The following is a 23,640-nucleotide window of genomic DNA, read 5'->3' on the forward strand; positions in this document are numbered from 1 at the left end:
AGTGGCTCCCTGGTTGTTTGTCCAGGATCACAACCTGAATGCAGATTCCAAACCATCTCTGACCTTTGCTGACCCCCCCAGTGGCTCCCTGGTTGTTTGTCCAGGATCACAACCTGAATGCAGAGCAATGTGTGCCCCTTGTGTGCACAGCAGGGCTCAGGCATGTGGAGGGTCAGTTCTTGTCCGTGTCACCACGAGGGCTGAGGGACCCAGCAAGGCAGGGAGGAGCAATTTGTGCATTCTTAGGTCTTTTTTCATGTTGCCTGAAGGAATGAAATTAACTCCTCAGTCAGCCCAGGGCTTGCAATTGCAATGAGCCAAATTAATGTGTGAAATCCTTGCCAGTCTGGACCTGTAGATGTGTTTTTTTACCAAGTGGAGCATCTAAGGTAACTATTCCTTGGTAAGAGGGTTGAGTAAGAGCTTCCTCCCAGCCAGGATTAAGTGTGTGCCTGCACACTCTGCACTTTATCTGCTGCTCCATGTCAATTAAGTCCAGGGTCACTTGTTTATGAGTTGGGGTTTTGCATATCCCCTGCCAGCCAGGAGGAGAAGAATGTTGTTGGCCTGTGACTGGACTCAGAGGCTTGTCCTGCTCTGACCTGCACCTCCAGGGCCCCTCTGACCTCAGGAGTTTGGCAGAGTCTCTGCTGAGCTGTCTCTGTGAAGTGTGGCACGAGATGACAGTGTTTCCTCAAAGAATTGCGTCACCTCCCCGAGGTCTCCGGGCAGAGTTTTCAAAACTGCTCCTGAATTAGTTGGAAAGACAAAGGGCACTTTTTGCCTCACTTGTGTTATCCTTAAAGAGCTCAATAGAGAGATGCTGCACAACTTCTTGGGTAATTCCACCTCTGGGAGCCACGAGACTTCTTGGAGTTGGTCCAAACCCAAGAAAATTTAAGGAGATTTTGGATCAACATCAGCCTCTGAAGGAGGTGTCTTTATGTCCTCCTGTCACCTGGAGATCAGGTAACTCATGGGAGGTCTTTGTGCAGGAGCCTGTGGGCTTGATGCACTGATTCTTCTAGAACTAAAAAAACCCACGGGTGTTCTGAAAAGGTGCAAGGTCAGAAATGGGAAAATGGAGTCTAAAAAGTGCAAGAAAGACAAACCTTAAGGAGGTCTGAGCTGCTGCAGCTTTGGGTTGTGGTGCACCTTTGTGCCAGTGAGCAGGAGGGAAGCACCTGCTGGAGGGCAGGGCTTTGGCCAGAGCAGGCTCTGCTGGCTGGGGCCACGTGGAGAGTCTCTCTCAACACTTGCATTCAGTTTAGATGTACAAAATGCCAGCAGAGTTGGCCACAGAATGATCAGTCTCCTGTTCAAGAGAATGGTTTACTTAGGCTTAATTTCCATTTCTTGGGCTCTCCTCCAGAGGAGAACTTGGCATCCTCACGATGAGCCTTCTCCTGAACTACAAGTTCAATCACTCAGCTGTGCAGTGTTGGCTCACTGATCATCTGGTTTCTTCAGGGAATATGAAGGGACAACTGCTTTAAATTTGGCATTTCTTATCTTACAATTAGGCTTTAGAAATCCTTGTCCTGCTCAGAGCCCTTGGCCTCCCTCAGGAGAGGCTTTACAGGTGACAAGTGTCTTCTGCTGTGTGGCTGCTGAGTGGGACAGCTCCAGGCTGTGCAGGTGGACACTGTGAGCTGGTCCTGCTTTTGTAAACTCTCTGTTGGCTGCAGGAAGGTTTGTTGTGTTGGTTTTGTCCATTTTATGCCAAGAGAAGACTGTAAGAGGTCTGGAGTGTGTATCAGAAGATGCTTTTTATGTATAAGGGAAGAACTTTTTCCCCAGTGCAGGCCTGGGCACTGCCAGCCCCTGATGCCTCGAGTGGAGGAGAAATGAGCCCCCAGCAGGCTGAGCTGTCTGCCCACAGGTGGGAACTTGCCATGCAGGAAGGAGCAATGTGTGGTCAGCCAAGGTGTGAGCCTTCCTTTTGGGTCCCTGTTATAACCTGCCCTGGCAGAACTCAGGAATAAATGGGTTGGAGAGTCTTCCAGCAGTGCCACTTTTGTGCCTTGGGACCTGAAAGGAGAAAATATCCTCCTTTTGGTGGCTTCAGGGGGTTGGGGCTGTTACTGTGGCAATGGTAAAAAGTTCCCTTAAAATGGATGTTGAACATTCTGCTGCTCCTGAACTGTGGGTTGTTCCTTCCGTGTGTTGACAGAGGAGTGGGAAGGTTTGATGAAGGTTTGACCTCAGCACTGTCTGGAACTCCCTGAAGGTGGCCAAGAAGGCCAAGGGGATCCTGGCCTGGATCCAAACTAGCGTGGCCAGCAGGCCCAGGGCAGTGACCCTTCCCCTGGACTCTGCCTTGGGGAGGCCACACCTTGAGTGTTGTGTTCAGTTCTGGGCCCCTCAGTTGAGGCAAGAGATTGAGGGGCTGGAGCGGGGCCAGAGAAGAGCAACGAGGCTGGAGAAGGGACTGGATGTGGCTCTGAGTGTCCTCTGAAACACCTCCAGGGACAGAGAATCCACCATGTCTTGATCCAACCCCACTGGGATCACCAGCCCAGGGCACAGAGTGCCAGAGTGATCCCAGTGGGGTTGGATCAAGGGTTGGATTTGATGATCTCAGAGGTCTCTTCCAACCCAACTGAGAAGAGCAACGAGGCTGGAGAAGGCGCTGGAGCACAAGTGCTGTGGGGAGAGGCTGAGGGAGCTGGGGGTGTTCAGCCTGGAGAAGAGGAGGCTCAGAGGTGACCTCAGCACTGTCTGGAACTGCCTGAAGGGAAGTTCTGGCCAAGTGGGGGTTGGTCTCTTCTCCCAGGCACTCAGCAATAGGACAAGGGGGCACGATGGGCTCAAGCTCTGCCAGGGGAAATTGAAGTTGGAGAGCAGAAAGAAATTCTTTGCAGAGAGAGTGCTCAGGGATTGGAATGGGCTGCCCAGAGAGGGGGTGGATTCCCCATCCCTGGAGGGTTTGAACCTGAGCTTGGCCGTGGCACTGAGTGCCATGATCTGGTAAAGGGACTGGAGTTGGCCCAAGGGTTGGACTTGGTGATCTGGGAGGGCTTTTCCAACCCAATCCATTCTGTGATCTGTGGATGTGGCACTGAGTGAGAATCCACCACATCTTGATCCAACCCCACTGTGAGAATCCACCACATCTTGATCCAACCCTACTGTGATCACCAGCCCAGGGCACTCTGTGCCCTGGGCTGGTGATCACAGTAGGGTTGGATCAAAGGTTGGACTTGATGATCTCGGAGCGCTTTTCCAGACTAGTTGATCCAACCCAATCCATTCTATGATTCTATGATGGGAAAGGAGCAGGTTGTGTTCCAGATGGGACTGCAGGTGGGGCAGCAGAGCGAGGATGGAGAAGGGAAGGAGGTGCAGCAGCAACTGGAGCTGCTCGTGTGTGAAGAATTAAGAAGGAAACACTGCCCAGGTAACCAGAACAGCAGAACAAGAGCTGCAAAGGCAAAGACTTCAACAGGACAGGCTGTGGACTGCCTGAGTGGACTCCCTGAGTGTCACATCCTTGAACTGAGGGGCAGTTCTGGGGTTGAGCTTTGCTCTGGCAAGTGCTCCTTTCCCAAATGCATGAGCTCAGAGCCCTGGGAAGTGTCAGGGGTTTGGTGGGATGAGCTCCATGCCTGGCGTGCCCTGGGGCTGGATCCCCTCCCCACCTGCCTGGCTGCAACAGGCACTTGAAGGGAGGATCTTCTGTGCAGAGAGGAGGAGACAGCCCCACTTTTCCAGGCTAATGGAGCTTCCAGAGCACTGTCCTGCCAGGCTTTTCCCTCCACAGGAGGTGTGACAGGGTTGTCTCACCTGATGGCTGGGAGAAGGTTGGTGAGGGGCTGCCTGTGGGAGGGTCCCAGCTCCACAGTCTGGTACCAGCTGGTTCAGGAGATCTGTGGAACTTCACTGGGGGGTGGTTTTTACAGGTTGGTATAAAGGTCTAAAGCAACATCCATTTCACTGAAACAAGGACTAATTGGCTTATGGTTAACAAAGCCTGGGCTTTGTGTGTCTTCTGGAGGCTGATGTGACCACTGCTTTAAACTCAAGGGTTTCTTTTATGCCTCTCCTTATAAAGACAATAAATACTCATTTTCTAGGCCAGTTCTTGGAAATTATTTGGTCACTTTGGCATTGCTGAGGCTGGAGTGTCTGTCATGTCCAAGGTCTCAGAGTCATTCCATAGATCCCAGGGCAGTTTTCACCTGGGGTGGGATTTGTGGGCCTCTGTTCTGTCAGAGTTTGGATGCAGCAGGAGCCAAGCTCCTTGTTTGAGAGCAAACCCTGATGTACCTCACCCTTCATCTGCTTTGGCACCAATTTTCCCTCTGTCTGTGGTTTAATTCATTTATCAAGACCTTTCCTGTTTTAGTCCTCTTTGATACAGGTTTGTGTGGAGAACAAGTCCTGATTTCAGGTCCTGAAAGACAAGATGGAAGGAGAAATTTAGCCCTGATGGCCTTTGCTTCTGATCCCTCAGCTTTGCCACCTGCCCACAGCCCTGGTGGCTGCAAGGGGACCTTTCCTTGGTGGGTTTGGTGCTGAGGTGTCGAGTCCTTTGTGCAATGGGGAGGTCCCAGTTGTTCCAGAGGGACCTGATGCTCTTGTGCCTCTGCAAAGGTCCTCCCTGCCTGGTGTGTTTGGGCAGGTTGGGGTCACACAGAATCAAAACAGCCTCAGGTATCCTGGAGCAGGAGGGCAAGGCCAAGGCTCTGCTGAGTGGCTGTGAAGGAGAAGGAAAAACCATCACCCCAAATGTTCATCTTTTCTCCTCAGGCTGCACATCAGGGAGGTTTCTCTTAAGGCTGGAACGTTTATTTCCCCCATAAATATTTCTAATTGTAGTCAATGAATTAAATAAGTGATGACACATTTATTTTTCAACTTTAGGAAGGAATTTTTTTTCCAATATTAATATTCCAGTGTTCATAGAAGTGTTTATGCCAGAAGGAGCATTTAGTGCTGAAAGGTTCCGATTAACCTGATTTTTCTTGGTTCTTACAACACAAAGAAGAATAACCCAACCCCATTATAGCCCCTGGTTTATTCTCCTGAGGAGCAAAATCAGTTTGTTTTGTCTTTAACTGAGGTGTGAAGGAATTAACCAGAACAGCTGAGACATGAACTAAGATGTTTTACTTTTCACAGTCTCTGGCACAGTGGAAACACAAAAAGAAGTTTAATAATCTGTTCCTTATTCTCAGAACACACTTGAGCTGAAAGCTCTGCAATGGTTTGGAAGGGAGGGGGTGGAATGAACCTCAAACACCTCAGAGAGAAGCTCTTCACTCACACAGGGTTTGGTTGGTTGGGTCTTGCCCAACTGCCATGAGGTGTTGCCAAGGGCAGCCTCAAACTCCAGCGTGGAGCAGGAATTGTTGTTGCTTTTCAAGCAAGAAATGTCATTTATGGTTCAGTCTCTCCTTACAGGAAGAATATGGGCAGTGAGTGGCAAAGAAAACACAGGGAAATGCTCAGCTGAGCAAGGAGGGGCAGGACACGGGGCTGGGAAGGCTCCAGCAGCAGCAGCAAGGACACTAATCTGTGCCATGGTCATTGTGTCCCCAGGTCAGGAAGTGTCCTGCACCACTGGAATGAGATCTACCACTTTGTGGAACACTTGGCTCGCAAGTTCATCAGGTGAGAGGAGCTGCAGGGCCTGGAGGGGAGGCTCCAGTGGCTCCAGTTTGGCAGGAGCTGCTTCCCACTGGGCTCCAGTGGCTCCCAGTTTGACAGGAGCTGCTTCCCACTGGGCTCCAGTGGCTCCCAGTTTGGCAGGAGCTGCTTCCCACTGGGCTCCAGTGGCTCCCAGTTTGGCAGGAGCTGCTTCCCACTGGGCTCCAGTGGCTCCCAGAGCAGCAGGAGCTGCTTCCCACTGGGCTCCAGTGACTCCCAGTCTGGCAGGGGCTGCAGGGCCTGGAGGGGAGGCTCCCGTGGCTCCCAGACCAGCAGGAGCTGCTTCCCACTGGGCTCCAGTGGCTCCCAGTGCAGCAGGAGCTGCTTCCCACTGGGCTCCAGTGGCTCCCATTTTGGCAGGAGCTGCTTCCCACTGGGCTCCAGTGGCTCCCAGTGCAGCAGGAGCTGCTTCCCACTGGGCTCCAGTGGCTCCCAGTCTGGCAGGAGCTGCTTCCCACTAGACTCCAGTGACTCCCAGTCTGGCAGGAGCTGCTTCCCACTGGGCTCCAGTGACTCCCAGTTTGGCAGGAGCTGCTTCCCACTGAGCTCCAGTGACTCCCAGTGCAGCAGGAGCTGCTTCCCACTGGGCTCCAGTGACTCCCAGTTTGGCAGGAGCTGCTTCCCACTGGACTCCAGTGGCTCCCAGTTTGGCAGGAGCTGCTTCCCACTGGGCTCCAGTGACTCCCAGTCTGGCAGGGGCTGCTTCCCACTGAGCTCCAGTGACTCCCAGTGCAGCAGGAGCTGCTTCCCACTGAGCTCCAGTGACTCCCAGTTTGGCAGGAGCTGCTTCCCACTGAGCTCCAGTGACTCCCAGTTCAGCAGGAGCTGCTTCCCAATGGGCTTCAGTGACTCTCAGTTTGGCAGGAGCTGCTTCCCACTGGACTCCAGTGGCTCCCAGTTTGGCAGGAGCTGCTTCCCACTGGGCTCCAGTGGCTCCCAGTGCAGCAGGAGCTGCTTCCCACTGGGCTCCAGTGGCTCCCAGTTTGGCAGGAGCTGCTTCCCACTGGGCTCCAGTGGCTCCCAGTGCAGCAGGAGCTGCTTCCCACCAGGCTCCAGTGACTCCCAGAGCAACAGGAGCTGCTTCCCACTGGGCTCCAGTGGCTCCCAGTTTGACAGGAGCTGCTTCCCACTGGGTTCCAGGGGCTCCCAGTTTGGCAGGAGCTGCTTCCCACTGGGCTTCAGTGAGTCCCAGAGCAGCAGGAGCTGCTTCCCACTGGGCTCCAGTGGCTCCCAGTTTGGCAGGAGCTGCTTCCCATTGGGCTCCAGTGGCTCCCAGTTTGGCAGGAGCTGCTTCCCACTGGGCTCCAGTGACTCCCAGTTTGGCAGGAGCTGCTTCCCATTGGGCTCCAGTGGCTCCCAGTTTGGCAGGAGCTGCTTCCCATTGGGCTCCAGTGGCTCCCAGTTTGGCAGGAGCTGCTTCCCACTGGGCTCCAGTGGCTCTCAAAGCAGCAGGAGCTGCTTCCCACTGGGCTCCAGTGGCTCTCAAAGCAGCAGGAGCTGCTTCCCACTGGGCTCCAGTGGCTCCCAGTGCAGCAGGAGCTGCTTCTCACTGGGCCAGGGGATGGAGGGAGGGTTCTTCTCTTCATGCATCATCCCAGGGGCTGCTTCTCCCCACATCTCTGTCTCATGGGAAATAGGAGGGGATGAGCTGGTTGTTCCCTGTGTTCCTGCCTGTCTTCCATGGATCAAATTGTATTTTTGTGGGGAGAGAACCCTCCTGTTGGAGATGCTGCCTGAGGTACACAAGGTTGGGGCTGCAGGGACAGCCTGAGGCTGCAGCTCTCAGGCTCTGAATGACTTGAGTCTTGAAGAGTCCCTCAGGACATGGGATGTGTTCTGATGAACACGATTATCCTGCCCTTGTTCCTGAGGTGATTCCAGGAGGCCTTGGAGCCTTTCTTGAGGTTGTGATGCAATCCCAAGGCTCTGATGCAAATGCTCTGTGCATCTTTCACAAGGATTGCCCGTGGTTTGCCTGCTCTGGGAAGGCTCAGGACAAACCACCTTCTGCTGCCTCCTCCTGCCTGTCCTCCTGTTGGGTTGCAGCTGGAGAGCAGAGGGTCCCTGTGCTTGGGCCACCACAGTAATGCCCTTCTCTTCTCTTCTCTTCTCTCCTCCAGCCCTCAGCTGAGGATGTCCTTCATTGTCTTTTCAACTAGAGGGACAATTCTGATGAGGTTAACAGAAGACAGGTAAGAAGGGGTTGGAAGGTTCACCTTGCTCCATGATTTCCAGCCCACTCTGACCAGAGTTGTGACACCTTTGTGCTTCTCAATTTAATTGTTTGAACCACCTGCCCATTTTCATGTCCTAGAATGAATTAAAGCTTCTCAAGGCTTCTTAAATCCAACTTTTAAATGTTTTTCTGTCAGCTGTTGGGGTTTTGGCTCCAGCTGGTTTCCCTGGGAGCTCCATTCCACAGAGATTCAGCCTTTTGTCAGGGAACAGGACACTTGCTGCCTCTGAAACATCCTCTGGGGTTTCTTCTGCAAATAGGTGGAACTCCCTTCCCATAAAACCAGACTTGGAAAGCCAGAGGTGACTCCCACACTCCTGAGGTGACTCCTGAGGTGGAGGGAACGTGATTTGTGAAGGGCTGTGACAGGCAGACAGTGTTTGGGGGGGACTGCAAGGGGCTGTGGTTTGGTTGCCCCGTTCCTGAGGCGTGTTCCTCTCACCCCTTTGCAGATCCCTGAGTTAATCCCAGTAAAATCCACGGGATGGATTCTTTTTATTTAACTCTGACTTCAAGCAGGGCTGGACGAGTTCCTTAAATCACTTTTGCTTCCTCTGTTAACTTCATTGCCACGTGGAGCAGGAATATATGTAACACATGTGTGGAGTGTATAAGTCAGCATGTGGTTTACATATTGGAGGGCTGAACTCACATTCCAGAGCAGCTCCCCTGGAGCAGCAGGGAGGGGACTGGCTGCCTTCCTGCAGGGCACAGCACATCCCCACCAGCCCTGGCAGGGCCATTAACCCCTGCCAGCCCAGGCAGCCCTTCCTTGCCACAATATTATTATTATTATTATTTTTTATTTTATTTTTATTTATTTATTAATTATTATCATCATCATCATCATCATCATCGTTTTGGTTGTTATTGTTGTTATTATTATTATTGTTATTACTATTACTAATACTATTACTATTTCTATTACTATTTCTATTTCTATTACTATTACTATTTCTATTACTATTACTATTGCTATTGCTATTACTATTTCTATTACTATTACTATTACTATTTCTATTACTATTTCTATTTCTATTACTATTACTATTACTATTTCTATTACTATTACTATTTCTATTTCTATTACTATTACTATTACTATTACTATTACTATTACTATTGCTATTACTATATCTATTACTATTACTATTACTATTTCTATTACTATTACTATATCTATTACTATTACTATTGCTATTTCTATTACTATAGCTATTACTATTACTATTACTATTTCTATTACTATTACTTTTACTATATCTATTACTATTACTATTACTATTACTATTACTATTACAACGAGGATAAGGAGAATAAATGACCAACACTTAACTGGGTGCCAGAGGAAAACCTGTTCCCTGCCTCTTGCTGTGTCCCCCCCATGAACACACCCCAGTGCAGGGATCCCTCCTCTGCAAAGGCTCTGACCTGAGAGCCTGAAGTGTTTCCCACGTGGAAAAGGTTTCCCTATTTCTCCAGCTGTCCCAGAAATGTTGACTGGGAACAGGATATTGATATGGAATTAGTCTAAAGCTGAGTGAGGAGCTGCTGGGGTTTGATGGGGGGCCCACAAACGAGGTGTTGGTCCTTTAGTCCACACTGACCTTTGTTAATGGCCAAGGTGGAGAGGTGGGAAAACCTCCCTTGCCTTGTCTGTGCCTCTGTGTGGTGTGTCAGCCCCTGGAAGGGAAGGGGGGGGATGCTGAGCATCCCTTCTGGAAAAACTCTGTGCATCTTCTGGGACTGGATTGGTGTGTTTTAAACACTTTGCTGTGTATTTTAAAACATCAGTGTTTGTTCACCTTTGGAAAATGGGGATGAATGGGAAAAGCTCAGCTTTATGGTCAGCTGTGGCTTGGGGGGTGCAGGAGTGGCTGAGAGGAGGGAATCTGCCACTGGCCCAGCTGTGGCAGTGCCCAACTGGTGTCTGACTGGTTTGGGGTATCACAGGCACAGAGTGAGCTCTGCAAAGCTGAATAATTCAGCCTGTTGCGAAAGTCGGGGGTTTCCCCCCGAGGGAGTCACTGCTGTGCAGGGGGAATAATGTCAAAGTGTGGGAGGCCACAAAGCAGGTTTTCTGGAGTGTCAAAAATCTCAGGGAAAAACTGGTCTCTGGCATGTCCAGGAGGTCCTTCCTGCAGTGCCTTCACCCCTCCCCAGTTTGCTCAGACACCCCACACACACTGCAGGGGTTTATCCTGTGTCAGAGACTCCTGGGCTGTGCTTGGCTCCCAGAGTTTGGTGTTTGCCACTCAGGGGAGCAGCAAAGGAGTGCCCAGCCCATGGGCCCTGCAGCTGGTCTGTCTCTGTGCCTGGGCTCCCTGAAAAGAGCTAAACCAGCTACCCTGAAGCATAATGAGCTCTTGGGAAAGGCTTCAACCTTCCAGTCAGCTTGGAGAGGAACTGAAGGTGTAATGTCCAAATAAACCAAATAAATATTTGTTTAGTCAAGTCAGCAAACACAGGTGAGGAAAGTGAGCCAGGTGAGTCAGCTCAGTCTGACCAGGGAGTATTTATTTAGGAAGAAAAGTGTGAACTGCATGGATATTGAGGAGCTGCTGCTCTTGGGATGCCTTCCCAGGCTGTGGGAGCAACAGCTGCTCTGTTCTCCCCATCCTTGGAGAGGTGTCCACCCAGACTGGATGGATGGGAACGTCGGGTGGGCTCCTCCTGTCTCCTCCCTGTATCTGGTTGTGCCCTGCATGTCTTCCCCTGGGTCTGAGCTGCTGCTGGCCTGGCTGTGGGTCTGGTGGGGTGCTGGGTCTGACAGCTGTGCCCTCCTTGCAGGGAGCAGATTCGCCAGGGCCTGGAGGAGCTGCAGAAGGTGCTGCCTGGAGGCGACACGTACATGCACGAGGGATTTGAGAGGGTAACCAAGGGTGTGCTGGGGGGTGGCTGCTGCCCCCAGGGATGCAAACAGGGACTCTGAGATCAGCTCAGTTGGTTAAAACTTGGCTGTAATAATGCCCAAGGTCAGGGGTTCAATCCCCTCAGTGGGCCATTGACTGAAGAGTTGGACTCGATGATCCTTGGGGGTCTTTCCAGCTCAGAACAGTCTGGGATTCTGTGACTCTGTAATACCCCCCTGGTGGGTGGGGGGGACAATGCCAGGGGTGCAGGGGGGTGTGATGGCCAGTGCTGGAGCTGGGATGGGAGGTGCAAACTCTCCTTATCTTCATTTCTGCTTTCAGCTTTAGTGGGGGAGTTGCTTTTACATCTTAGGCCAAGCTGGAGCCTTTGGCATTGCAATCCCACTTGTTCCTGAGAGGTGGAAAGGTGTCAGTCCTGCCCTGTCAGAGCTGGGCTGTGACTCCAACCTGTCCTCACCCATGGCCAAACAATGCTGTGCAGATCATTGCCTGCTCTGACCTTCTCCCTCAGGATAGATTTTATATGTATTTTACCAGCTCAGAAGTCCCTCTAGACCTGAACTCCTGCACTCCCTCCCAGTTCTGTCCCACATGTGTGTTTGGGAGGACTCAGAACTGCTGAAAATGCAGAACTGTCATTGCTGCCATTGAAATGTGAGCACAACCCTCAAATTCAGGTGACCCAACAGAGACTTTGGTTGGTTTGCAATCGGAGCAGTTGCCCTGGAGGTGCAGGGGAATATTCCCCATGGGGAGTGGGATTTTCAGGGAGGAAGGGGAGTGGGATTTTCAGGGAGACAACATTATTGCTGGCCTCAGGGTTGGTTTGACTGAGCTGTGCTTTGAGAAGACTTTGGTGCTTCAATAAATGCAGCCAATGCCATAGGCAAGAGGCCTGGTCTGGGAGGGTTCCAGGTGCCTGAAGGCAGAGTTCCTGTTTGAACTGCAAATGTGACCCCCTCACTGCCCTCCTCCCTTTTGGTGCATGAATAGATGTCCACAAAGCATCACTGATTTATTGCCCATAACCTTCTGGTTTGTTTTCAGGCAAGTGAACAGATTTACTACGAAAACGTTCACGGTGAGAGACTTTTCTTGGTGCACTGAATGTTTTATTCTCCTTCCTTTCTGCTGATAACTTTACCAGATCTGAAACGTGGGAAGGGTGGGGGTGGCTGCTGCTCCTGCAGGAATTCAAGGCTGCTCAGGGCACTGTTCCTGGAAGGGAAGGAGACCTGGTGGAGCTTTAAGGAGCCAGAGCTGGAATGGAAATGTTCGAGGCCAGAAGGGGGATCCAGGTTGGCTGGAGGTGCCCACCCCTACCCAAACTCTCTGGTGTCCTACTTTGTTCCTTGTGCTTGGGGACTCTGCCAACCATTTCTCCTTCCTTCTCAAACATGAGTCTGTGGAGAAGCTGTTGGATAAAAGCCATTATTTAACCCAGCAGTAAGTGCAGACAATTACAAAAATGTTTGTCCCTCTCTGTAATTAATGTAAAATCTTCCTGCACTGCAAAGCCTGAAGTAGGAAAAAGGCACCTCTGGAGGTTATTTGGGCTCCCAAATCTGCAGCAGAAACACTCAGTTTTCTCCATTTCCTACAAAATGAGCTCAGGCATTTCATCTGCAAAGGGAATAACCCCACATGTTGCTTATTGTTGACTTGCTTGTGCCACCATTACCACAATATTGAAAATTGGGGGTTTCTAAACAGCAGCAAGAAAATTCAGGTGTCAGATCCCTGCTCTGCATCTCTGGGGGTTGCCTGTTTGGAAGTGAGGACTGCAAGGCTCAGTGAGATTGTTGGAATGTTGTGTGGAAATGGTGAAATGTTTAAATCCCAACAGAGATTTTTTTTTATCACAAGCTGAAAAAAATCCCCCTCTGGATTTCTTGAATTGACAGCATTAATAAAATCAGGAACTAACAGGAACAAATTGCATGAGGTTTTCTGGTGGCTGCAGATTAATCTGCTGCTCTGAAACCCTGGAAGGTCGAGGGGCTGTCCATGAAAACCATTGGCACATCCAAAGGGTGGGATATAAAACCGGGATTGGAGGGAGGTGAAAACCTGTGGGGACATGGATGTCTGCAGAGGAGTGGCTGGTGGAGGGAGGACAGGCCATGAGAGCCCTTTGGCAGGGTGGGTTTGGGGCAGCTGGGCACAGCCAGCCAAGCAGGGGCTGAAGGAGTGTTTGTGCTCAGGTTACAGAACCGCCAGTGTCATCATCGCGCTGACGGACGGGGAGCTCCACGAGGATCTCTTCTTCTACTCCGAGAGGGAGGTGAGTGTCCTACACATCTTCTCATAGTCAGGGGCATGTCTGGGCTGCCTGCTTTGAAGGCCAAAAGAAGGCAAAAGACAAGGAAAAGGTTTTTCCCTTGTGAAATCCTCCACTTTGGGGCTCTGTAGACACGAATGTGAAGGAAAACCATTGACAGCAGCAACGCTTCTGACTCATCACAGCTGAGGCTGCTCATGGGAAAGGAGAGGGCTTTGAACTTCCAGTTAAAAATAAACACTGGAGGAAGGACTAGTTTACAGCTGAGAAGTTTCACTATTGACTGGATTGCTCTGGGAAATACCTGGACCTTCTCACTTTTGCTTTTCTTCTCCCACCAAAAGCAAAGACTGCAGAGGGAGAGTGGCTGTTGTTCCTCTCATCTTGTGGGACATCAGAAAACCTCTCAGATGATCAAAATTGCCACAGATATTTCCAAGGTCCAAGCACATATTCTCAACATCCTCCTTCAATTAGTGAGCTGAAAAGCTTTGCTGTTTAATGTTCCTCCTGCTGCCCTCTGGACAGTCCTCCCTGCAGAGGATGAACCACTTTGCACTTGTCAGTCAAGCCAATTAGGATGACCTAAACTTGGAGGATGATGTTTTTGCATGAATTTGTTATGGACAGATTTTTTTCCTCTCAGTCTGTCCAAAGTGCAGCATTAAATCCAACAACAACAAAAGCCCTGGGTTTGTACAGTAAAACCAACATTGCTGCAGCACAAACAAGAGCTGGACCTGCAGTTCCCCTCCTTGCTGTCCATCTCCTTCCCTTCCCTCCTGAAATAAAAAACCCACAAGAAAAACAAGTTTGTTTTTCGAGGTGAATGAACAAGTTGAAGGGTCAGAAGTGCTCTGTTTGTTTTGGTTTGGGGAGGAGCAGCCACGAGCTGGTGGAAGGAGATCCCGAACAGTTGTTTGGGTTGAAGCTTCCCAGCGTGAAACTGGGATGAGGCTTCTCTGCTGTTGAACAACTTGACCTGCCCCAGCCTCCTGAGAGAGTCTGACCTGCTGCCATCTGCTCTGGGAAGGGCTTTTTGGTCAGGGCAGATGTTCTTGTTCTAATGGCTTGAATGCATTGGAGCATTTGTCATTTGAATAGTAAATGGAGCTTCACCTTCAATGAAAATCAACCCTGTGATGCCCCCCTGGTTTAGGGGGTGTGTAAGCAGTGGGAGTGATGGAATTCTGCAGCACATGGAATGAAATGTCTCTCACCTATAAATATCACCAGTCCAGGCACTCATGTCTGAAACAGAGAACAAAACATTTTATGTTGCTGTTGTACTGGGATGTGCCCTAAAAGATGAAAAGAAAATTGGTTCAGTCTGTCTGACATCTGGGGAGGGGGAATTACCAGGAAGGTGAACTGAGGAGGTTTAAAAACCCACCAAACACCTTGGGATTTGCTGTACAAAAAACCAGCTGCTCCAGAAGCAGATTAAACCTGATTGTAGAGAGTCAGGGAGGAAAGTTGTGAAAGCTCCTCTTTGACAAGCCCCCCATTGCTCATTGTAGAGATGTGCTGGTTTAAAGGTGAACCTGCAGGAGAAATGAACCCAACACTAAAGAGATTCTAAGTCAGAGTTACAATTTAATACCAATATTGCAATCAATGCAGTGGCACAAAGAGCAATTGGGTTTAACCCCCAAGCCCAGCAGTCTAACCCAGCCCCCTGGGGCACAAACACAGGGGGGTTTGGTGGCCCCTGTGCTGAGCCCCACGTGGTTCCCCTGAGGCCAAAGGCAAAGGAGGGGACAAAGCTGTTGGTGCAGATGATGGCAGAGTCTGGTGGAGAGTGGGGGGCTCCTCCTGTGCAGGGTCTGCTCCTGCTCTGGATGCCAGGAGTGGTGCCAGAGGTGCCCAAAGGCCAAGATTGTCTCCCCTCAGGTTTGGGTGGGAGCCCCCAGTGCCTCCCCCAGGGCAGGGAGTTCCACCCTGGGGGATCTGACTCTGGCACTCAGGGGGGATTTTGGACTCGTTGCTGGCCCCTGAGCAGAGCTGAGCCCTCAGGTGGGTGTGGAGGTGCCAAGGAGTCCCTGCAGGGCAGTTCTCCCAGCTCCTCTGCCAGGCTTCTTTCCCAGCCAGCTCCCAGCCTGAGGGCTCAGCTGTGCCCTGGGCAGCTGCTGCCAATGGGCCCTTGGGAACAGTTGCTGGGCAATGGCCCAGAGGGTTTGGAATGCCCAGCTTTGGTCACACCACACTGGGACAAACTGGGCCCACCTGCTCAACTGGGACAAGAGAAAAGCCACATTCCCAACTAAGAGCTCTCAGAAAGCTGCACCCTCTCAGGTTTGCATCCCTCTCACCTGCCCTTCCTCCCTCCAGGCCAACCGCTCCCGGGACCTGGGGGCCACCGTGTACTGCGTGGGGGTGAAGGACTTCAACGAGACCCAGGTAAGGGGGCACAGGGTGGGCTGAGTGCTTGGCACAGGGGCAGGTTCAGCCTGGGCATACACTCCTGGATCCCTTCCCCAAGGCTTCCCAAGTGGTTTCCCTCTCCTCCTGCTGGCTGTTTGCCAGGCTGAGGTGCCCACCTGGAGGGGTTGGGGGTTGGTTGAAGTCCTTTCCTGTCTGAATCCTCTGCCTGCCCCAGACACTCTGGGTATGGTGGAGAAAAGCAGAGGAGAAGGCACAAGAAGAACAGCAGATTGATTTGGGGAGGAGGTTGTGGGCACATTTTTTCCATGTAAATTGCCATTTAACACCTCAAATTCAGTCCAGCTTTTCCTGTGGGGAAAACTGTGCTGTGAAAAGCAAACTCCTTCACTTATGACCCCAATATTTCAGTGTTCCCCTTTGACACTCTGACTTCTGAACTTGTCATATGAAAGTTGGCCTGTCCAGGAATTACATTTCACACACAAACACCTGATTTTTTTCTAAAATGAGTGAAATACTTGCACAGCCCCCAGGGAAGGCTGAAGGAGTTTCTCCAAGTCTTCAGCTTTCAAAAAAAAGGAGTCCAATCAAACCTAGTTCAGGACAATCTCCTTTGAACCAAACCCACTGGTGCAACCCAGAGTAAGTCACAGAAAAGCAAAGAGGGAACAAAAATGGCCAAGAGACCAGAATTAAAGCAGCAGCCTCGGACAGCAGCTCCCTGAAGGTGTTTAAATACTGGAGATATTAATTGCAATTAGCTGGCTGTGTCTGAAGGCCCAGAATGGACCAGGAGAAGGGCCATGGGGAGGCAGTTGAGGGAACTCCAAACATCCTGAGTTCCAGAGGCTGCTCAGCTCAGCTCAGCCAGCAACGAGCAGCTTTCCTGCCCTTCTTGGAGCAGGCAGGGCAGAGTTGCCCAGGGTGTTTCTCTGGGTGCCAACAGGAGGTTGGCACGTGGAGCAGTGGGAGATCTGAGGGGCAGGAGCTGGAAAGGTGGAGCCCAGGGGGGGTTTAGGGGGGAATTTGGGGCTGTTCTGCTGCCTCCAACTTGCAGGAAACTCCAGAGGGGCCTTCTGGGCTGGGGTTCCCTCTGCCAGGGGACAGAATTACTGGAACAAACACTGGCCTTGCAGCAGCAAAAGCTGAGGCTGCTCCAGCAGATGCCTGGAGAGCTCGTTACACTCCATTGGAGCCTTAACCCTTCGTTTGCCACTGGCAGCTGAACCTGCATGAAGCTCCTGGCAGGTGATGCCCTGGTTGCCCTGACCTTGCCACCACCTCAGGAAGGCTCCTCTTCCTTGGCATGGAGGTGTCTGGATGCTCCTCTGAAACCTTTTAACCTCCACTTGGGAGAGATTTCCTGATCTCTCCCTGCTTTCCTTTTGGCTCTGATGGTGGCGAGTAGGACCAATAGTCCTGACAGGGAAGGTGAATCAGGGCTGCATCTCCAGGGGGGGGATAATTTCATAAAATCATGGAATTGTGGAGGCTTGAAAAAGACTTCCAAGGTCAAGTCTAACCTTTGGCAGAACACATTTTAATTAACCTTCTCTAAATGCTGAACCACTTGGATAACTGCCCTGGTCTCAGTGTGTTTTCTGCCTGTGCTGGTGCTGTGGCCTGTCTTGGCTGGGCACTTACAGTGGGGGGTGGGTCACAATCAGGTGGCAGAGTTTGGGCACTAAAGGCTCTCTCTGGGCACCACTCAAAGTTAAAAGCCCTTTTTTATCCTTTCTAAAATCAATCAGGCTGAAGAGATTAACTGTTCACTGCTTAATAAACCAAACCACACCAGCAGCCCACACAGAGTAGTGCAGCATTTGAGGGGATTTGTGCAAGTGGCTGAGTCTGGGGATGCCCTAATTAGCTGCCTGCTGGCTAATTGATGCCATTCTTTGCATCTCTGTGCCTTGCCTTGCCCTGCTCGCTCAGCTGGCTCGGATTGCAGACAGCAGAGACCACGTGTTCCCAGTCACCGACGGCTTCGAGGCGCTGCAGGGCATCATCGACTCGGTGAGGATGCGGAATCCTGGGGTGGCACTTGGCTTTTCCAGTGCTCCCAGTCTGGCTTTCCCTGTGCTCCCAGTCTGGCTTTCCCGTGCTCCCAGTCTGGCTTTCCCTGTGCTCCCAGTTTGCCTTTCCAGTGCTCCCAGTCTGGCTTTCCCTGTGCTCCCAGTTTGCCTTTCCAGTGCTCCCAGTCTGGCTTTCCCTGTGCTCCCAGTTTGCCTTTCCAGTGCTCCCAGTCTGGCTTTCCCTGTGCTCCCAGTTTGCCTTTCCAGTGCTCCCAGTCTGGCTTTCCCTGTGCTCCCAGTTTGCCTTTCCAGTGCTCCCAGTCTGGCTTTCCCTGTGCTCCCAGTTTGGTTTTCCCTGTGCTCCCAGTTTGCTGTTTTTACTGTGCTCCCAGTTTGGCTTTCCCTGTGCTCCCAGTTTGGCTTTCCTGTGCTCCCAGTTTGGCTTTCCCTGTGCTCCCAATTTGCCTTTCCTGTGCTCCCAGTCTGGCTTTCCCTGTGCTCCCAATTTGCTATTTTTCCTGTGCTCCCAGTTGTTTTTTTTTCCTGTGCTCCCAGTTTGGGGTTTTTTTTCTTGTGCTCCCGGTTTGGTTTTCCCTGTGCTCCCAGTTTGGTTTTCTCTGCTCCCAGTTTGGTTTTCTCTGCTCCCCGTTTGGTTTCCCTGTGCTCCCAGTTTGCCTTTCCTGTGCTCCCAGTTTGGTTTTCCCTGTGCTCCCAGTTTGGCTTTCCCTGTGCTCACAATTTGGTTTCCCTGTGCTCCCAGTTTGGTTTCCCTGTGCTCCCAGTTTGGTTTTCCCTGTGCTCCCAGTTTAGTTTCCCTGTGCTCCCAGTTTGCCTTTCCACATACTCCCAGTTTGGTTTTCCCTGTGCTCCCAGTTTGGTTTTCTCATGCTCCCAATTTGGTTTTCCCTGTGCTCCCAGTTTGCCTTTCCCGTGCTCCCAGTTTGCCTTTCCCTGTGCTCCCAGTTTGGTTTTCCCTGTGCTCCCAGTTTGGTTTTTTCCTGTGCTCCCAGTTTGGTTTTTTCCTGTGCTCCCAGTTTGGTTTTTTCCCTGTGCTCCCAGTTGTTTTTTTTCCTGTGCTCCCAGTTTGGTTTTCCCTGTGCTCCCAGTTTGGTTTTTCCCTGTGCTCCCAGTTTGGTTTTCCCGTGCTCCCAGTTTGCCTTTCCCTGTACTCCCAGTTTGGTTTTCCCTGTGCTCCCAGTTTGGTTTCCCTGTGCTCCCAGTTTGGCTTTCCCTGTGCTCCCAGTTTGGTTTCCCTGTGCTCCCAGTTTGCCTTTCCCTGTACTCCCAGTTTGGTTTCCCTGTGCTCCCAGTTTGCCTTTCCCTGTACTCCCAGTTTGGTTTCCCTGTGCTCCCAGTTTGCCTTTCCCTGTACTCCCAGTTTGGTTTTCCCTGTGCTCCCAGTTTGGTTTCCCTGTGCTCCCAGTTTGGTTTCCCTGTGCTCCCAGTTTGGCTTTCCCTGTGCTCCCAGTTTGGTTTTCCCGTGCTCCCAGTTTGCCTTTCCCTGTACTCCCAGTTTGGTTTTCCCTGTGCTCCCAGTTTGGTTTTCCCTGTGCTCCCAGTTTGCCTTTCCTGTGCTCCCAGTTTGGTTTTCCCTGTGCTCCCAGTTTGCTGTTTTCCCTGTGCTCCCAGTTTGCCTTTCCCTGTACTCCCAGTTTGGTTTTCCCTGTGCTCCCAGTTCAGTTTTCCTGTGCTCACAGTTCTCCCAGTTCGGTTATCCCTGTGCTCCCAGTTCTCCCAGTTTGCCTTTCCTGTGCTCAGTCTGGTCCTGTCCCCTCCCAGCACCAGGTTGTGGCTCCACCCTGGGATTGGCCTTACCTGTTTGGACAGTCCAGCCCCTCTGGAGCTGAGGTCACACTCAACTCGTGACCCTCCAGGTGGGAGCTGAAGGGGCCCTGTGGGGGCTGCTCCTTTCTCTCTTCTGAGTCCCAACTGGACTCTTTCATTAAGCAAAACAATTTCTTTGTCTTCCTCATCTCAAGAAAGCCCCTGCTGGAGCTTCAGCTCCCTCCTGTTTACTGTGGGGTTTGGGTTTGTCAGGAGGGGATGGTTGTGGAGAGGCAGATGGGCTGGTTGCTGCAGGAGCTCATGGAAGGCATGGAATCATTTATTAAATTTCCTTTTGCTGTGAAAAATTTGTGCAGGTCATAATCTGTCAGTTTAAAGCAAATGGAGCAAGTCCTGGAGGGCAAACCTGAACTTCAACTTCAGCTCCTGCTCGGTGTGGCTTTGGTGGGAGAGCTGCAGGAAATGGTCAGGAAGCACCAGGATAGTCAGGATGAGATCCTGTCTCTGCTCTGCTTTGAGCTGGAACAGGAGCTGAGAAGGAGCTGACCCTGGGCTTGTGTTCCACTCTGGCACCAGCCTGGAGCTTCTCCCAGGGCTGTGACCCTGCAGGAATTCCCAGGGGCCAGTCGTGGTGGGTGAGAAAGGAAGTAGCAGGAGCTGCTCTGTGGGACTGAGTCATGTCTGGGTAAATTGTACTCAGGATTCCTCCTTTTGAGCTGAATTCCTTGAGTGCTCCTTTTCATCCTCCTGCAGTGGTGCCCAACTCACCCTGGCATTGGTCAGGCCTGGCCTCAGCTCTGGGAACTGGTGTGGCAGTTCAGGGTTGGTGTGACAGCTCAGGACTGGTGTGGCAGTTCAGAGTTGGTGGGGCAGTTCAGAGTTGGTGTGGCAGTTCAGGACTGGTGTGGCAGTTCAGAGCTGGTGTGACACTTCAGGATTGGTGTCCCAGTTCAGAACTCGTGTGGCAGTTCAGGATTGGTGTGACAGTTCAGAGCTGGTGTGACACTTCAGGATTGGTGTGGCAGTTCAGGACTGGTGTGGCAGTTCAGGATTGGTGTGACAGTTCAGAGCTGGTGGGACACTTCAGGATTGGTGTGGCAGTTCAGGATTGGTGTGACAGTTCAGAGTTGGTGGGGCAGTTCAGAGTTGGTGTGACAGCTCAGGATTGGTGTGACAGCTCAGGATTGGTGTGACAGTTCAGAGCTGGTGTGACGCTTCAGGACTGGTGTGACAGTTCAGAATTGGTGTGGCAGTTCAGGACTGGTGTGACAGTTCAGAGTTGGAGTGACAGTTCAGAACTCATGTGGCACTTCAGGATTGGTGTCACAGTTCAGAACTCGTGTGGCAGGTCAGGGCTGGTGTGACAGTTCAGGACTGGTGTGACAGCTCAGAGTTGGGGTGACAGCTCAGGACTGGTGTGGCAGTTCAGAGCTGGTGTGACAGTTCAGAGCTGGTGTGACAGTTCAGGACTGGTGTGACAGTTCAGAGCTGGTGTGACAGTTCAGGACTGGTGTGACAGCTCAGAGTTGGGGTGACAGTTCAGGACTGGTGTGACAGTTCAGAGCTGGTGTGACAGTTCAGGACTGGTGTGACAGTTCAGAGCTGGTGTGACAGTTCAGAGCTGGTGTGACAGTTCAGAGTTGGGGTGACAGTTCAGAGTTGGGGTGACAGTTCAGAGTTCGTGTGACAGCTCAGGGCTGGTGTGGCAGTTCAGGACTGGTGTGACAGTTCAGAGCTGGTGTGGCAGTTCAGAGTTGATGTGGCAGTTTGGGATTGATGTGACAGCTCAGGGCTGGTGTGGCAGTTCAGGATTGGTGTGACAGTTCAGAACTTGTGTGGCAGTTCAGGACTGGTGTGACAGTTCAGGGTTGGTGTGGCAGTTCAGAACTGAGGTGGCACTTCAGGATTGATGTCACAGTTCAGGACTGGTGTGACACTTCAATGTGCTCCTCCATCCCAGGGATCTGAGCTTGGAAAAACCCTCTCTGGGAATGCTGGTGTCACCCAGATGTTTCCTGGGACAACCTGCACTGCTGGCTGTGTGCAGGGGGGAGCTTTGGTGACATCTGTGAGCACCTCACAGGCAAAGTGGGAGAGGGGGGGTGCTGGTTTTTGTGCCCACCCTGAGGTGGCTGCTCAAATTCCTCTGGCAAAGGGAAAAACTGGAAATTCCCTGGAGCAGGGAGAGGGCTGAGACCCCCTGAATGGAGGAGAGAGATGAGAGGGAGTTCATTCCTTTGCAAGATATTCTGAATGTGTCTTCTGTGACAGCCCAGACTTTCTGCACAGGCCAAGGAGCAAATTTCCAGCTGGAGCCTCCTGGTTTGCCCATCCCAAGGAGAGGATGTGAACCCCCAGTCTCCACTGTCTCATTAGTTTTAATGGTACATTAACTACTTTCTGCTTCTTCCTTCCCCCAAATGCATCTTTAAAAGGGCCTTAAATGTATTTATTTTTCTTAGCTCATGTAGATATTATTGGACAGGAAACACTTCATAAATAAATGGCTGTTTTGTAATTGGCAACAGACTTTGGTATTCAGTAATTGAGCAGAGCCTGCTAATGAGTACCTGGCCTCAGGCTGCAGGTCATTCCCACTCATGCTAATTAGGCAGAAACTTCAGAATCCTGTTTGCTGATTAGAACTCCCAAATTTGATGAAAAATAATACATAAGAAATGCAGAGCTGGAATAATGTGTCTGTGTGCTTGTGGAGCAGAACAGCAAGGGAAGATTCCAGCAGCTGCAGAGTCTTCCCTCTGCTTCCTGAAGGGCCTCCCCTGGCCCTTAATGCCCACCTGAGAGGAGGGGAAATGAGTCCCTGGTGGTGCTAAAACAGTTCTACCCCCACAGAGGTAACTGTGGCACACAGAGCCAGGGTCCCCTTCTGGGGTGGCAGGAATTATGAACCAGAGACCCTCCCAGAGCCTGGAGCACCCCTGGAGCATCCCTAGAGCACCCCTGGAGCATCCCTGGAGCACTCCTAGAGCACCCCTGGAGCACCCCTAGAGCACCCCTGGAGCATCCCTGGAGCACCTCTGGAGCATCCCTGGAGCCCCATGGCCCCAAGAGGAGCCTGAGCTGGGGTGTCTCCTCCCCAGGAGTGGGCACTGCCCCAAACACCTCCCCCTTTGGAAGGAGGTGCCAGGGCAAAGCTGCCTGAGCCCTGCAGGGAGTCCCCAAGTGCCCAGGGCTGTGGTGGCTCTCCCTGGGACAATGGGGATGTCTCAGCTCTCCCAGTCTGCTCTCAGGGTGTTTATGGGCCCTGGGAGATTCCACCACCTCCCTCCCATGGGATTTGCTTTCCTGGGAGCCCCAGAGCACCCAGGGCAGGAGCTGCCCCTGCAGCCCCCAGGGCTGGGCACCCCTTGGGAAAAGAAGGGGAATACAGGAATTCTTTTGCAGTGGTTATTGCTGCCTGCTTTTCACTTTAGGTCAGGGTGGGTGCTTGGAGCGTTGGAAACTTAACCTAAATCAAAACAAATATTGCAGTTGGCACCGTGAAAACCCATTAAGGCCAGTTTTTTGTGGTCATGTAAATGGGTTGGACTGGGCTGGGAGATCTGCACCATCCAACTGAGCCACCTGCTATTCCAGCCCCTCTCCCAGCTGGCTGACACCAGGAATGTTTGCAAATAGCTGAACTGAGGTCCTGAATCTCAACCTTAATTAAAAAAGTATTGATTGTATTTTACATTCTTCGTGTTTCTCCTTATTCTGTCTTTCAAATCCTTCCAGTGCTTCTCAGTTCTGTTCTCAGCTGTTGACTTTCTCTTTTTTTCCACTTGACAGTTCCTGTCTAACCTTGTTCCTGCAAATCTCTGTCCTCACCTGCCACCAGCTCAGAGGGTCCTGCCTCCTTCAGTCCCTTGGCACTGCCAGTCTCTACCAGCCCTGCTTCTGAGTAATCTCCTCTTTCAAACCTCTAAAAGGCAACTCCTGGCTCTCTGTGTCCCTTTTGCAATCAGGTATTGGAGGCAGAGAGTTGTGATTGTGGAGAAACAAAAAAGAAATGTCAGCCTGTTCTTGCAGAGTTCATTGTCTTGGTTGCTGCTCTTTCCTTCCAGATGTTTCATTTTAAAGTTGGGGAGACACTTTTGGTGTTGGGTTTGAGTTATGATGCTTGGCTGGTGTTTCTCTGCCTCTTTGGGAGAACTTTGCTCAGTGTTGCCTCAGGCAGGGGCTGCTCAGCCCTCAGTCCTTTCCTGGGGGTCACAGGGACTGGCACAGGTTTGCTGGGCACTGGCACAGGTTTGGTGGGCACTGAAGGCTTGGAGTTGGTTTGCAGGGCAGGGCAAAGGCTTCAAAGAACAGCCTGAGCAGTTTCAGCACCACTTGGGAATAAACAGTGTCCAACTCCAGCTGGCTCCTCAGCCCAGCCTGAGCCCCAGGGTGTGCCAATCACTGCAGTGC

The 23,640-nt window shown here is 51.6% G+C and overlaps 1 protein-coding gene across 1 annotated transcript in view; it reads left to right on the plus strand.

Moving 5' to 3' along the window:
- ANTXR1 (ANTXR cell adhesion molecule 1) overlaps positions 1-23,640 on the plus strand; it is a 134,785-nt gene that overhangs the window by 6,748 nt on the left and 104,397 nt on the right. The window contains 7 exon segments of the mRNA XM_071579091.1: positions 5,545-5,616; positions 7,773-7,844; positions 10,679-10,760; positions 11,809-11,842; positions 12,966-13,045; positions 15,374-15,442; positions 17,363-17,443. Of these exon segments, the coding sequence (XP_071435192.1) occupies positions 5,545-5,616; positions 7,773-7,844; positions 10,679-10,760; positions 11,809-11,842; positions 12,966-13,045; positions 15,374-15,442; positions 17,363-17,443 (490 nt within the window).

This window comes from Pithys albifrons, chromosome 29, assembly GCF_047495875.1.
Source record: "Pithys albifrons albifrons isolate INPA30051 chromosome 29, PitAlb_v1, whole genome shotgun sequence".
Taxonomy (NCBI): domain Eukaryota; kingdom Metazoa; phylum Chordata; class Aves; order Passeriformes; family Thamnophilidae; genus Pithys; species Pithys albifrons.